Below are 16,126 nucleotides of genomic sequence, written 5' to 3' on the forward strand. Positions count from 1 at the left end.
GTTTATAATGCAGTTTGCTTCTCGTATAATCACACTTAACTTGCATGGGCCCAGTTACCTGCAGGATATTTCTCTCTCTCTCTCTCTCTCTCTCTCTCTCTCTCTCTCTCTCTCTCTCTCTCTCTCACACACACACACACACACACACACACACACACACACACACACACACACACACACACACACACACACACACACACACACACACACACACACACACACACACACACACACACTTACACTTTAACGCCCCCGCATTCCCACACGCACAGGCAACACCCACTCACCGAGAAATATTCCGTCCTGCCACCAGCAACCGAGCCACAGGTAATAATAATGCACTTCACACAAAGGCACATCAATCAAGCCTAGGAAGCAGTTATTCAATGCTGGCCACTCCACAAAAATTACTTACCTTACCCTCCTAGCCATCACACACTGGGAATTCGAGGCTTCTGTCCCCAGCGCTATTCTGGCACCAATCACGCAACTCCTCCCCTGTGGGCCAACTCACGCTCATCGAATTATAATCTTTTTCCCACCTCCCCATAGGTCCATCCTACGCCCATCCAGTTATCTAACTAGTTTATGCCCACCTCCTCATAAGGCCATCCTACCCACATCAACTTACTTGGCCAGTTTATGCCCATCTCACAGGTTCATCCTGTGTCCATCCACTTATCAGACCAGTTTATGCTCACCTCCTCACAGGGCCATCCTAATTTGATCCACCTATCGGACCATTTTATGCCCATCCCCTCCAAGGGTAATCATACGCCCATCAGCTCGTGGGCCTACAAAAAGACCTTACTTTTAAGTTTAGCCTACGACTGTGGTAACAACTAAATTAATGGCAGCAGCTCCTCTTTACGTGATTCGAGAACTCTCCCCCCCCCCCTCTTGAAAGAGTGGACATTCCCCTCCAGAAGGTGCGAACATTCCCTTCTTGAAGGTAACTGCAGGTAACTGGGCCCATGCAAGTTAAGTGTGATTATACGAGAAGCAAACTGCATTATAAACAAGGCCAATCTAACGCAGCTGCTCACAGGGGCCACCTAGCTCCCGTCATCCGAGACAAATAAACAAGAAACAAACCTTTACGAGAGGAAACTCTGCACATCCAGGAGGGGGAGACCCATCGTGATATCATACTTAACAACCCCTCCTTACTTGGCCATATCACGGCCACTGTCTTCTCGGCTCGTCTGACATTCATCACTTCAGAAAAAAAAAAAAAAAAAAAAAGCACCTTCAAGAAGGGAATGTTCGCACCTTCTGGAGGGGAATGTCCACTCTTTCAAGAGGGGGGGGGGAGAGTTCTCGAATCACGTAAAGAGGAGCTGCTGCCATTAATTTAGTTGTTACCACAGTCGTAGGCTAAACTTAAAAGTAAGGTCTTTTTGTAGGCCTACATTATATTCATGTTTGTTCTGTTTTCATCATAAACTGTTGCTAACTTACAGCCAGTGTCAGTTGACCCAATAATGCAGAATAATCTTATATCTGTAATTCAGCGTGAGGATACCCTTTTACGAGTTTTTATTATTGTTTTTATCACTCTGTTCATCTTTAAACAGGTAGGTATATTACGGAGAATGAAGGCAGAATATATTCCCATTGATCGAAGTAATTTTTTTCAGTGGCGTCCTCGATGAAAATCAGTATTATAATGATAACGGTGGAGAAACCCTGCGTCCTGCAATGATGATCTGGCATTAGCTGTGTCGTAATTGGTTAGATTGAAAATACGGCACACACACAGACACACAGAACCACACACACACACACACACACACACACACACACACACACACACACACACACACACACTACAAGATTGGGTACGTTATCATATATTTGGGTGTTTTTGTTGCTGGAGTCCGTATTGGTCGAAAGTATAACGCCGAGACATGCATGTAAGACTGTGTGGTTCTTCTTAACACTCAAGGTTCAGATATTTTCCTGGGCCATAAGTTAAGATTAGTGTGTATTTTAATTCCAATTATTATTATTATAGTTATGGAGTCAAGTTACTTTTTTTTCTGAACTCGAACGCATGAATGTTTTACTTTTAATTCAGTTTTGACTTTGATATCCCTTGATTTTTGTTTACTGCATTCGAACGCATGAATGTTTTATTTTTAACTCCACTTTAACTCTGAAATTGAATCCTTTCTTTGTTTCTTCTTTATTCTTTTCTGAATTCAGGCGCATGAAATAGCAGTAGATCGAAGTAAATTCGGATCTCTAGTATAAGTTAGTACGTATATTCCAGGAAAAAGGACTGTCATTTTGAAAGTTACTGAATCAAGTTATTATTATTGCTGAGTTAGAACACAAGGATGTTATTCGAATATTAATGAAGTCAATTCGGATCTCTAGTTTGAAGTTACAACCTACAGTATATTCCAAAACTGTAGTGAGTTTGTTTGGGTGTGACAGGGATCCCTAATCTCTTTGCAGATTGGAGGGTCAGTCTCGCTAGTAACCATGGAGACTCATTCCCACCTCGTAAGTCGGCCTCTTCGAAATTCATGCAACCACGACTTAGTATTTAAATTGTGGGAGTGGCCCAGTTCCGTCACGTGAAGACAGGGCCAGTATAGACACTAGAACCTTTAAACTTCCGTGTGAACTGTAGGGGAGAGGGTACGGCTAAAGGTGACCACAGTCCTATGTAAAGGTCTGCAGTGTACTTCCGGTGTTTTGGTATTCAGTATAATAATGATGATGATGATACTACTATTACTACAACTACTACTACCACTAATACTATTACTACTACTACTACTAATAATAATAATAATAATAATAATAAAATTTCCTATCGTAACTGGGCTGATGATGGTGATGATGATGATGATGATTTGTAGGAAGTAAAAGAAGAACGTACAACCTGCCCATTTCTATTGTTCTAGCAAAAGAATTCTTCCATCCATCTGTTCATTATCTAATTCTGTTTTTTTTCTTCTTCTATGGCCCATCAGTAGCGTAGGGGCCCGGGACGTGGCTCTGTCCTGACATTTAAGGCAAGGATGACCAGTTTCATGTCTCTGAGTTGCACTATATGAACAATTTATCCCAACCATTCCTTGGATTTAAACCATTCCGGGTCCATTCTGGTTTGAGCGCCTTGGCCCAATAGACTACCAGGCGCCAAATGAACTCTCACATGCAAAAAAAAATATCAGTCTCTTTTGGTCTGCTTGAAGGACAATTATGATATTTATTTCCCTTATCTCTGTGAATCCTGCAATAAATAAACAAGTGAGTAAATAAATAAATAAAGATAGATAGATAGATAAATAAATAAATAAATAAATCCTAGGTGATCCAGGGATTTTTTTTTTTTTTTTTTTTGTATTCGGGCCCAAAGCTCTGATCTAAATGTCTTTGCTTTTAATTTCGTTACGTCAATATTCTCACCACCAGCCACCCAGGAAGCCCCGCGCCTCCAGCCAGAATTTAACATTTGTCTGTCCTTCCTCTTCCGGGTACAAAAGGCCATCTTGATCATTCAGTTTTAGTTTACATTTCAATGCAACCTATAAAGGTGTATCCATCCATCCATCAGCCAATCCTACTTTGCCCCACGAGGAGCGTAGGAGCCCAGGGCTAGGCAGTTGGTCCTGACATTTAAGATAATGAAATAAAGGAGCGTAATTTAGAAAGCATTAGGGACTGCGCAACAGTCTTCTCTCAGTGATTTGTTATGATTAATTCAACTTGGTATTCTCGTCTGTGTTATTTGGATTTTTCTGGTATTGATATTGGTTGACGTGACGTGAGAGAGAGAGAGAGAGAGAGAGAGAGAGAGAGAGAGAGAGAGAGAGAGAGAGAGAGAGAGAGAGAGAGGTGTAATATGCAAAATCAATCGTTGAAGAAAAAGTGCTACGAAATCTTCAAAGCCGCTTACAATACAGCCCTAAGCGCATCACCCAGACGATTTATTTATTTATTTGTTTATTTATTTATTTATTGAGTTCGGAGTCTTGCTGTCTCCAGGCGACAAAATTGATCTACGAAGAAAAGACACTTCGAAAGCCTGCGTTAGACATAGCCTTCATGAAATCACTAACTCCTTTCCTCAATGACGTCGTTTTAGATACGAGAATTTCTCAAGGAGTAGCTCTGTCCGTCTCTCTCTCGCTAACCATATTCAAAACCGACGCGAGGGGGAACAATACCGTAGACTTTAGCGAGTTTAATGAAGCTATACCACACACCACACAGAATCACACTTCGACCCTGCGACAAAGACATTGACCGCAGCGTCCTGAAGTTCCCGGATTTCGCACTTTTTAAATCCTTCGGTTTATTCTTTTCGTGTCCCAGCGATTTTAATGAGCTGAAGAGAGAGCTGGAACTTGAGGATTTAGACTTAGCTGTTTCATGAACCCCTTTGCTACTTACGATCTTTGGGAAACTGCATAAAATCATATATAAGCAGCAGAGAAGAAAAAAAAAAAGTCTTGTATCGAGGGGCTAGATTTTCACTAACAGACGAACACGGTGCTGCAGTGGTCGACTTTGATGTATAATTCTGATATGTAATTCTCATGCAATTTTGATTTAGAATTCTCAGTGGTCAGAGTGTACATATATATTTTTGCTGGTGGAAGGATAATTTGTGTGTCGCTCGTGCTAGTCTATGTATGTTTTATTATGCAAGATACTTATTCATAACAGTAATGTTAGTATATAGAACAATATATTTACTTTTGTTATTATAACAATAATAATAATAATAATAATTATTATTATTATTAATTATTATTATTATTGTTGTTGTTATTGTTGTTGTTTGTTGTTTTCCTTCTTGTTGTTGCTGCTGTTTATTATTATTGTTGTTGTTATTATTATTATTCATCCATCCATCCATCCATCATCCAATCCTACGTTGCCCCATGAGGAGCGTAGGAGCCCGGGGCTAGGCAGTTGGTCCCGACATTTAAGATGAGAGTGACCAGCCTCACTCATCCCTGAGTGGCATTACATGAGCAACAAAGCCCAACCATCCCTCGGATGTAAACCTTCACTGGCTCAATCCGATCGGAGCGCAGTAATTACCCACTAAACCACCAGGTGCCAAAATTTGGTTATATGGTTACCACCCAACATAGTAAATGGTTATATTATTATTATTATTATTATTATTATTATTATTATTATTATTATTACACAGTGCCATCAAGGAGGTTAAGCTAGACATCTACCCTTCAGTGTACTTGAATACGCTAACCTCGGCGCGACTACACCTCGAATATGGTAATAAATGATATTCATCATTACTGACATGTGTTATCTGGTGATGTAGCCTACCCAGGATTGTGTAATGCCACCATGGGGAGTAGGATCGTCATATACCCTTAAATATGCCGGAATTACGTATTGTTCGATCACTTTAACTTGGCCCTGATTTTCTTCCTTTAGATGCCTATTTCCCGTAGCCCAGTGGCAGAAGATGACAATGCTAGGCTCTACATCCTTTCCATAGCACTTCTTCGTGACTAGCACCGTATTCTAGCGTTAATCTGTTGCTATAGCTGAGGATTAAAGATGGCGAGATGGCACTATTAAGGCCAAGTTAAAGTGAATAGAGTATGGTGTGCTATTGGTGCTGTCCTAGTGCTGATTAAACACACCTGCGCAGAAGCGGTGGGGGTGCGGCACACAAGAGGTAGTGCCACATTAAGTTTGCAGAGGCATGGCACCAGGGAATATTGACATAGCAACTCCCACACCACCACCACCACCCCTCTCTCTCTCTCTCTCTCTCTCTCTCTCTCTCTGTCCACCGAAACACCACATTGACATAGCAACTCCCACACCACCACCACCTCTCTCTCTCTCTCTCTCTCTCTCTCCCCACCGAAACGCCACACTTTCTTCCATCTCAACCACAGTAACATACTATCTATCTCGTCCACACACACACACACACACACACACACACACACACACACACACACACACACACACACACACACACACACACACACACACACACACACACACACACACACACACACACACACACACACACACACACACACACACACACACACACACACACACACACACACACACACACACACACACACACACCACAATACCAGGAAGGGAACACTGCAAAGTCGGCTTATAATTGAATTATATATGCAGGAGGAGTCGCAAAATGTGTGTGTGTGTGTGTGTGTGTGTGTGTGTGTGTAACTAAATTATGCATGTAGGCTGTGTTACTAGAATTTTGTAGGTAGTTAAAATAGTCATGTAGGTTGTGTTTCTAAAAATGTGTATTGCGAGAATGTACATGTAGGTTGTTAGTAGATGTGTGTTTGTAATGAAAACGTGTATGTTTGGATTTCTAGAACTGTGTTTATATCTAGTAGGCCTAATTATATTTTTAGTGTGTCTGTCCGTCTGCCTGTCTGTCCGTTATAGAAATTAAGGAAATGGGGGGACTATCTAGAGGGTTCCAAAGGGGTCTAGCATGGGTTATTTTTAACGAGGAAGTTAATGGCATGTTTTAAAGTTGGTAAAGTGGCGACCTTTACGGCCAAGAGTAGCCGTACTATAATCAGGTCAACAGAGTGGAGGTTGGTGGCCAGGTGGTGGGCGGATGGGTCGGATGTGTGGGTGTGGTGGGGCAGTTGGGGTGGTTGAGTGAGTGGGCAGAATGAGTGGGTGGCCAGAGTGGATAGGTGAGCAGTGTAGGTGGGTGGAGAGGTGAACAAGGTGCATGGATGAGTAGGTCGGCAAGCTAGGTGGGTGAGTGGGTGCGCTGGGTCGGTAGTTGGGAAATGTGGGTGGGTAGTGAAAAAATAAGCCCATAGGATGAATAGTTTCATAGTAGGAATAGGTTCATGGGAAATATATTCCTGGGGAAATTGGCCCACGGGGGAACATAGGTTCAGTGGATAAAATAAGACCCCGGGGGCCTTCTCCTTCAGGGTGGCCCTTAGAGTTCCAGGCAATGCCAGTATACACGGTCGTAGTTTTTTACCTGGGCAACTCACGGAACCCTACTAGTTTAATATATAGAAATTGGATAGGTTTCTAGAACGGTGCATATAATCAAAATGTATATATAGGTTAGGTATCAAGAACTGAGTCATATATAACTTGCTGACCACACATGCTAGCGATGCCAACACTCATAATTAAGTTAGGAAGCACTGCAACTAGCACACAGCCCCGCCACGCATGGTGTTACCTAGAGTGCATTCCGGGTGTCGAGCCTGTATCAAGCATTACAGGAGGAGGAGGAGGAGGAGGAGATTTTATTGAATGAATACCAATTGCACGAGGGTCATCAACCACTTGTTCCGATGTCATTTAATTTATTCTTGGTACCCTCTGGTCAGTTTGATTTTAAGTTTATGAGAGACTTTTCGAACTGGAGGGTTTAGTTACAGCCTTCATTATCCCGTTCAGTACGAGGGGTCCTTCCTGAGCTGAATAAAATCGTCTGTAGGTAGCAAGCATAACCTGCCTTGAAAGGGCTAAGACAGACTATCAATCTTTTTTAAGTCCCAGTCTTCCCCCAAAGTACGATGGGCATAGGTTAACAGTTTTATCCTGGGCAATGGCGGCACAAACCGAGTCCACTATAGCGCGTTTACTCTAACACGTGTGATGGAGTGGGAACCCTTCAAGTGATGGCACCATTATAACTGGGTGGCTCCACTACCCGCTTATACAAACGTCCCCCAGTTCCCTTCCTGTACCCCGAAAAGAGGATGGTGGACCGTAGGAGAAGGGCAGCTTCAGCCTGCAGTCCACTGGGTTTACCGCTCTGATGAACCTGAGGCAACTCCTCCTCCTCCTCCTCCTCCTCCTACTACTACTACTACTACTACTACTACTTCTACTACTTCTACTACTACTACAACTACTACTACTACTACTACGACGACGACGACGACAAAGATCGTTAACCCCTTTCTGTTCGGTAGATGGCCTAGTGTAGTCAGATGGGGGTGGGGGTGGTTTGATATGAACCTATGAGACTCATTCCTACTTCATAACGAAGGCTCACTGATGTCTATGCAACCATGACACTGTACTGAAGGTAAAAGTGTCCCAGTTCCCTCAGATGAACACAAATTGACTTCTGAATAAGCATTATACTTCATCCACTCTACTTTTAAGGTTGATTAGGTTGATAAATTTATAGGTAATTGATCACTATATTTTGATTTCTGTAATGATGAAGATTTTATTCAAGTTTACAAGTATACGCATATATTGAAGAGTTAGGCGCAATGTCTTACTCTTCCGTGTCGTAAGAGTTACGAACCTGTTTGCAGTATAGGTGCTGGCTGGTAAGTAATTGCAGAGGCTTTTATTTATTTATTTATTTTACATGATATCAGTTTATAACCGATTAAGATAAAACATGAACTAGACAAGCAAGTATCGCTCATAATTGTACTGATTGCCCATCCATAAACCGGGTTTGTGCATTACCTGATCTGAGACTCGTTATGGTGGGTTTGGGTGCTTACCATCAGCTCACTTGATGTGTTGCAGTTTTAAGATAACTACAGTGAGTAACAAGCCAAATGGTGTTATCCGGGAAACAATTGACTACGTTGAGCAGTAACCATTTAACCAGATAACACCTGACGTTCTAGTGGCTTGAGACGCATCAGCTGGATGGGACCTGTCAAAGTTTACATGCGAGGGAAGGTGTGTGTGTATTTCTCACATAATGCCACCCAGGGGAAAGGAAGGCAGGTCACCCTTGTAAGTGTCGGGACTGATTAACCTAACACAGAGTCCTTACGCTCTTGATGGGGCAAAAAGAACAAAAAAATGGATGGAATTATATTTTATAGTTTTCTGGCGTTGTTGTATTAAATGACACTTTATGGCCACATGATACTGAAAATTATTTATTCTCTATAAGAAAAAAGAAAACAGTGAAGAGTTAACCGGGAAGAAAAAGATATAGACAATAGCTTTTAAATGTCAATGTTATGATGAAAGGCCTTGAAGTCTGATCTTTTTACCGCAATAATATTCACATCATTTGTAGACAAACTAAAGCTGCAGTACAAACTTTGTGTTAGCCAGTGAAATGTCTCTAGGTCAGCGTTGTATCGTAAGAAGAAGAGGGAGGGAAGGGAAGTGTGTATTTCAAATTCTTGACTGCACAGGCTGATGCTACTCATGTCTAGTTTGGATGAAGGTCATTAACAGTCTATAAAGAACGTTGTTGATGATAGAGTGAATATACACACCTCGAATAACCTCGTACATTATAGGACGTATCACTGAGTTAGTTCCAGTTTTCACATCGTCTGCCAGGCTGATACATAGACATGGAAGCACCAGGGTGCTGCCAGGTCACTTTCACTGGTTTCAGGGGTAGTGATTGGTTGATTATATTCCAAAGTAAATAGAGATTTATGGAATGCGGTAGTGGAATGTGATAGGTTTTTATTGTTGCACGAAAAGACAGATAACAAATTTGTCAGTAACTGGAAGCTGGCGCGCTACTGTAAACAGCAATAAATATGTGATCCACCGCAGGACCTGACCCTCGCCTGGGAGGGAAAGTTAGAGCCTAAATTAACCCTTCCCATGCTGGCAAATTAGGAGAGGGAAAGAGGTGCCTGTAGGGAGAGTGATGCATGTCACAGGTGATGGGTTGTAATGGCAATGTTTGCATGTCACAGCTTGTGTACTCGTATGCCATTGGCAAGCAGAACAGGCTGCAAACATAATGCATGAATATTAAACAGCACACTACCAGCACCACCCTCAATGTCCGCCACGGATTGGGTTTCGGGTACGAATTCTAGATTTCTGGCGTATGTAACTTATGGGTCCAAACCGGTACCACTAGGCTGCCCGCCGTTATATATATATATATATATATATATATATATATATATATATATATATATATATATATATATATATATATATATATATATATATATATATATATACACTTAGTAGAGAGAGAGAGAGAGAGAGAGAGAGAGAGAGACGGCACATACCTGATGTTCATCAGAGTCCTTTTTCGGCTTGAAGGGTAGGTCATACTTGTCGTAATTTGCTTGCAGTGCGTCTGCTCCCGCCAGGGGTCGTGTGTCGTCCAAGATGCTGCCCGGCAAATGCACACTCTCGTACGACCCGCTGCTTTGCGCATCCTGCCCATGGACATAGGAATGGATGGTTTGGAAGCAAGTTAGGCTATAACTTAGTTCAGTAGCTTATGACTGTACTTAACCGAATCCTGGAAAGCATCACTCACTAGTATCAGAGTCACGTGTGTATGTGTGTGTGTGTGTGTGTGTGTGTGTGTGTGTGAACATAATTATATACACACACATATATATATGTAAATAATATTATTTATGTATGGTACACACACACACACACACACACACACACACACACACACACACACACACACACACACACACACACACACACACACACACACACACACACACTATGTATTATATATAGCAAGATATCCAGGCTCTGAAATTTATATTGGAGGCTGAATATCTACACATTAAGGATTGGATTCTGATTCTGAGTGAAAAAGTTCATCATTAAAGTGATTACAATACTGGTACGGTTACAGTGAGAAATATTTTACGTATTAAGCTTTCAAGTTACGTGGGAGGAATAATATGCTTTTAATGAATGCATTGTTCGTGACTCCAGCGTGACTCACCCTGGCTGGCGGGTTATTCGTTGGGTTGATTCGCTCGGTCAACATGGCGTGCGAGCGAGTGCGTTCAAACAGGTGTTGATGTGAGTCCTGGGCCGTGAGAGGTTTCGGTAGCGGCACAGTGCTTGGACTCACCGCCCCTCCCCCTCCTCCCCCTCCCCCTCCTCCTCCACCTTCAGTGTCTTCTTTATTTTCTTGTTTCTCTTGCTCTGCGCTGTCTTCCTTCTCCGCTAGCTCCTCCTCCACCGCCTTGCTCTCATAAGTGGGGCTCCAGCACCCAGCGACGGGCGACAAATGCTGGGAGGGTCGGATGAAAACAGAGAGAAAAATAAGTACGATATCAGACGTGAAAGTAAAGCGAGTGGAGTAAAAAAAAAATACCACATCAGACAAGAAAGTGGAGATAGAATAGATGGTACTCGAAAAATGCTGTAAAAAAGTAGCTGAATTAATGGGAAAAAAACTGGGAAAAACAGCCGCGGAAAAGTGACAAACGAATGGAAATTGGGAGACAAGGTACAAAAATTGGTTGAAAAATGAGAGGAAAATAAGTAAAACGTAAGCCAGGAGAGTTAAGGTGGGGCAGTAAGTAGACAACAGAGAGAGAGAGAGAGAGAGAGAGATGAAATAATGAAACAGTAGCTGGAGTAGGAGAATGGGTTAAGATGACAAGTAAACTAAAATTGAAATGAAAGGAAGTAAGAATTAAAGGTGCTTGAAACAAAGAGGAAAATATAATACAACATCAAATGCGAACAGTAAGAGTGGAGTAGTGAGAAGGGAAAAAGAAAAAAGCTGAATTAATGAATGAAAAAATACTGTGAGAGAATGGGTAAACATGACAAATGAAAACGAGTAGCGACAAAAGCTATTAGGATGAAATGAAAACAGAGACATACAAAACAGTAGAGGAGGAATGGCGAGTAGGCGAAAAATTAGAGACGAACTAACAAATCAGTAGCTATGGAAGGCGAAAGGAAAAAAGAAAAGAAAAGAAAGACAAGTACATACAAACTGCAGCGAAAGTAAATGAGTAAAAATGGCCTGGGTTGTAATGCTTGTTGAGGTAATGAGGGTTATTGATTCAGCCAGCGTGGGCATTGAGGACTGATTATGACTTATGAGCTGCCAGGATAGAGTAAGGGTGAAGGTTTATGCCCGTATCTCATCGGTTGTGGAAGCTCCCTAACACCATTTCCTTAGCGATTTATTTTAAACTGTGGCTGGTTGATATTATTTTGTATACTACCGGTATGTATGTAAGACGAGACGATGGTAGGATTTACATAGCACAGAGGAGGACAGCAAGGTGCAATAAGCAGAATAAGTCGCTCAGGAAATGGTGTTAGGGAGCTTCCTTAGCCGACGAGAATCTGGGCCTTAGAGTCTTGAGCCAGACTTGAAGCAGAATCGAAGTAGTTTATTAATTGAAAGGGATAATAACTGCATAGTTTAAGTGAGGGTGTAGCTAACTGGAGCACAGGCAGTCGTTTTTATGAGTGATGTTTCCCAAAGTATTATATGGGAGAATCATTTTTTTTTTTTTAAGAGCAAAATATATTGAAGTAATAATTCGTTTATTTATTTATTTTTTTCGTGAGGGGATTTGAAGGACAGTTTATAGGAGGATAATTTCAATCTCTGCATGGCCGAACGGTGTTCAAGTCGTTTTTATTTGAACTCATGCTAACAGTTTTGTGTATAGTTAAGTAAAGTCGATTGAAGCCTGATTTTTAAAATAAGATACTGGAGTCTATTTTATCCTTTCCATTGCATCAGCTGCACACTGCACTAAAACTCGTTTTTACTGGAGATACTCCTTGACAGGTTTAATGTAACAAGACGTTATTCAGCTTCATAGGTAGCCTTAGATTTAAAAGACCCTGGATATTATTTTTAAACTGTCTTTTAAAACAACCCTTGACAAGTACCTGCCCTGAAAGACAGCGCTTATTAGAGGTCCTGTGTTTGTGCTTGTCTTCCCCCTCAGTGTCACTTTGGATGTATGCAAAAGAACCTCTAGTCTTTTTTCTTTTTCCTCTCTTTTTTTGTTACTCATTCTTACACAAGCACCCGGCCTAAAGGACATCGCTCATTACAGGGCCAGTGTTTGTTTGGCCGCTTGTTTGTATTGCATTGCCTGCTTGTTTGTACTGTATTGTCTATGTATTGATGGAATAAGCTGTGTTTGTAGGCGTGGCGCACATGTCTTAGTGGCTGGGTCCGCCCTCTCCCTCACACCACACAACTCCCACTTTCATGTTTCTTCCTGTTTTCTTTTCGCTCGCTCCTTCCCTTTTCTCTTCTCTTTTTTTCCTCCGGTATTCCTTTACTTCTTCCTTCATCCTCTACTTATTCTTTCCTTTTCCTTTTCCTCGCCCTCTTCATTTCTTTTCTTTTCCCCCTTTTCCTCCTCCTCCTCTTTCCATTCTTTTATTCATTCTGGTTCTTCATCTTCTTTATATTCTCCCATTTCATCACTCCTCCTTCTCCTCGTCCTCATCTCTTACTACTGCTGCTGCATTTTAATATACTGTATTTTATATGTATTGTTTGTAGTACAGTTATATGACACTGTAATGTGGTGACCCTGTTTATTAGTATTTCATATTATATATTACACTGTACCTAGAAGATCTAAATAAGAGACTTTTACGCCTAGAATGATAGAAAACTGTAGCTGTTCCTTTGTATAAGAGTGCAAGTGAGTGCAAAATTATCGTGAAATAAATCTACTGAGTATTGCTGGTGATTTGTTTGACTAATAGTAATAGAGATGGTAAGGGAGAAACGTAGTGAGTGGCCAGGATAGTTTCGGGAGTGGTAGGGGATGTGTGGCTCATTTTATTCTAACAAGGCAGATAAGGAAGAAATTATGTTTGAAGGGCTGTAAGATGTTTGTGGCATTTGTGGATTGTAAGCTGTGTATAGCATTAATGGCCGTGATGGAGTAATTGAAGACAGGGAAGAGGACACAGTAAGATGAATGTTTGAAGATTACACGTTCGCCACAGGCACTAGCAGTTCAGTCAGTTCTTGTTATTGTTATTACTGAGAACTTTACATTCTGTGGAGTTCTTATTGATATTGTAGATATTATTTCTATTTTTTTTTTTTTTTGGGGGGGGGGGCCGGGGAAGATATAGCAGGCTGGCATTCCAAGACCGTTTGAGAGACTTGACATTATCAGGGGTGATGTATTTTGGTTGCAGACTTCTTTTGGCACATTTTTTTTTTTTTATCCTAGCGCTAGCGCCGCACTAGCGCTGTCTGTTATTTTCTTTTTTAATTTTGCACTCCAGCGCAGCAAAAACTACTGAATCAATTGCTTTGCAGATGTTACACGATGTAGTCGCCAAATTATACTAGTGCACCTGGGTATTGATACTGAGATCCAACAAGTACTTTTCAAAATATTGGGGAAAGTTAAAATGGCCGCCTCATGCCTGAAAGTGATTAATAGGAAAGTATTTGGCCGATTTTGACCAAATTCGGTGCAAATGTAGTGGGCCATATGTGAACATGATGTACATAGTATGAATGACCTTGACCTTGATCTCAAGATCACAGGCCAAAGTCCGTTAAAAATATTGAGTCTTACCAAAAGTCTCTTAATATTAGGTCCACAATGATAAAAGTTTTTTCATCTGGAATGTGTAGTTCTCCGAATATTTCTTAGGCAGTTTCAGAATTCTAGTTATTCCTATTATTATTAGTAGTAGTAGTAGTAGTAGTAATAGTAGGAGGAGGAGGAGGAGGAGGAGGAGCAGTTGTAGTAGTGGAAGTATCATCATCATCATCACCATCATCATCATTTTTTTATATGTCTTCATCATCATGATCATCATCATCATTAGCAGCAGCATCTTTATTTCTCATTTCATTACCTGTCGGTCAACTTGTGGCTCTGTGTCTTCCGCCAGCTGCCCCTCCTCCAAGTGGTCTAGTGCAGGCGAGGTGACCACTACTTCAGGGTCCTCCCCTCCCTCAGCCGGGCCCTCTGTCCTCACGCCCTCGTCCCCGTCGCCTGCAGAAGGGGAGCATAAGTTGTGGCTCAGTAGGAGCGTACATTGGGTAGGTAGTCATGATTCGTGTGTACTGAAGTAGCATTTGTACTGTAGCATTTTAAGTGCTAAGGTTCTGTATGTGCTTAAGGAGCATTTGTACTAAGTCTGTAAATGTACAAAGCTTGCTTATGTACTGAGGCTGCATATGTATTGAGTTTGCGTATGTACTTAAATAGCAATTGTACTGTCTCCGTGTGCACTGAAATTGCATATGTGCTAGGGCTTGCGTATATACCACGGCGCCATATGTACTAAGGTTGGATATGTACTAACGCAGCATATGTACTAACGCTGCAAATGTACTTAGGTTGCATATGTACTGAGGCTGCGTTACAAGTGGAATGTAAAACGTTTGATGATCATATGTACCAAGACCACATTTACAGCGAGAAATACACCGAGATCATTCAACATAATCATAGACAATATTAAATAACACATGAAAACAATTGTATAGAAGCGAAGGTGATGGGAGTGCAAGACTGATGTAAAAACAATTATGTGAAGGAGTGCGACTTGGGCAGCGTGAAGGTGTGGAGATGGGAGTTGATAGAGGAGAATGGAGATTTTTTTTTTTTCCTTCGTGGGCACTCAAAAAATATTGTCGCCTATGTTGTTGTGTGACAGTGCGAAGAGGATGAGAAATGAGGGGGAAGAGGGAGAGGAGAAGACGGAGGATGAGGTGGAGGGACAAAGTGGAGAGGTATGTTAATGATAGCGGTGAGAGAGAGAGAGAGAGAGAGAAGCTTAGCCTGATGCAGAGGGATAATGTGCTATGGAGGCGATTTCTTCATAGTCACTCGTTCTGGGATTAAGATGTCTGTCTGTAAACAGATAGCTAGACGTAGATAGATAAATAGATAGAGGTAGCTAAAGAGAGAGTGTCTAATCATTATTGGCATGAAAAAAGTGACCTAAAAGATAATTAAGTTGACATCAAATCGAAAATGGTTACCGGTAGTTATCTACCTGAAATCACAGTATTCAATACAATTATTAATGTGAAAATATTGCCACTGTTTCTTTTTGTTCTCAGTAACGTTGTGGTGGATAATAAGAAAGAAAGTAGTGATTTAATGGCGTAAAACCCAGTAATATCAACGTTATTTAAAGTAGTCCGTAAATAGCGCTCCAATAAATCAGACGAAGTTACTCAGCTAGAGAGATTTTTTCTCCGAGCTGGAGAACCATTACTTGCTTGAACACATGGGGTCTTCCCTAAGCTGAATAAATTCGTCTGGACACAACAAGAATAGAGTACAATCTGACGGTAAAGGATTATTGTAATTTCTCATCGTTTATCCACTATTCTGTTTTTCCCCAAATACTTTTGTCCTTTCACAGAGAAGGTGAGGGGGGT

At 41.4% G+C, this 16,126-nt stretch overlaps 1 protein-coding gene across 2 annotated transcripts in view; it reads right to left on the reverse strand.

Moving 5' to 3' along the window:
- The window catches only part of LOC145408069 (anoctamin-5-like), a 57,303-nt gene extending 46,506 nt beyond the window's left edge, over nt 1–10,797 (reverse strand). For both annotated transcript variants that reach the window (XM_080278879.1, XM_080278878.1), the window contains exons 1-2: nt 10,703–10,797; nt 10,014–10,166 (exon numbers count right to left, since the gene is read on the reverse strand). In XM_080278879.1, the coding sequence (XP_080135005.1) occupies nt 10,014–10,166; nt 10,703–10,747 (198 nt within the window). In that variant the 5' untranslated portion in view covers nt 10,748–10,797. The remainder of the gene's footprint in view (nt 1–10,013; nt 10,167–10,702) is intronic.
- Between the last annotated feature and the right edge of the window lie 5,329 nt (nt 10,798–16,126).

The sequence above is a fragment of the Coenobita brevimanus genome, chromosome 75, assembly GCF_032717465.1.
Source record: "Coenobita brevimanus isolate Jiangsu-jjx chromosome 75, ASM3271746v2, whole genome shotgun sequence".
NCBI lineage: Eukaryota > Metazoa > Arthropoda > Malacostraca > Decapoda > Coenobitidae > Coenobita > Coenobita brevimanus.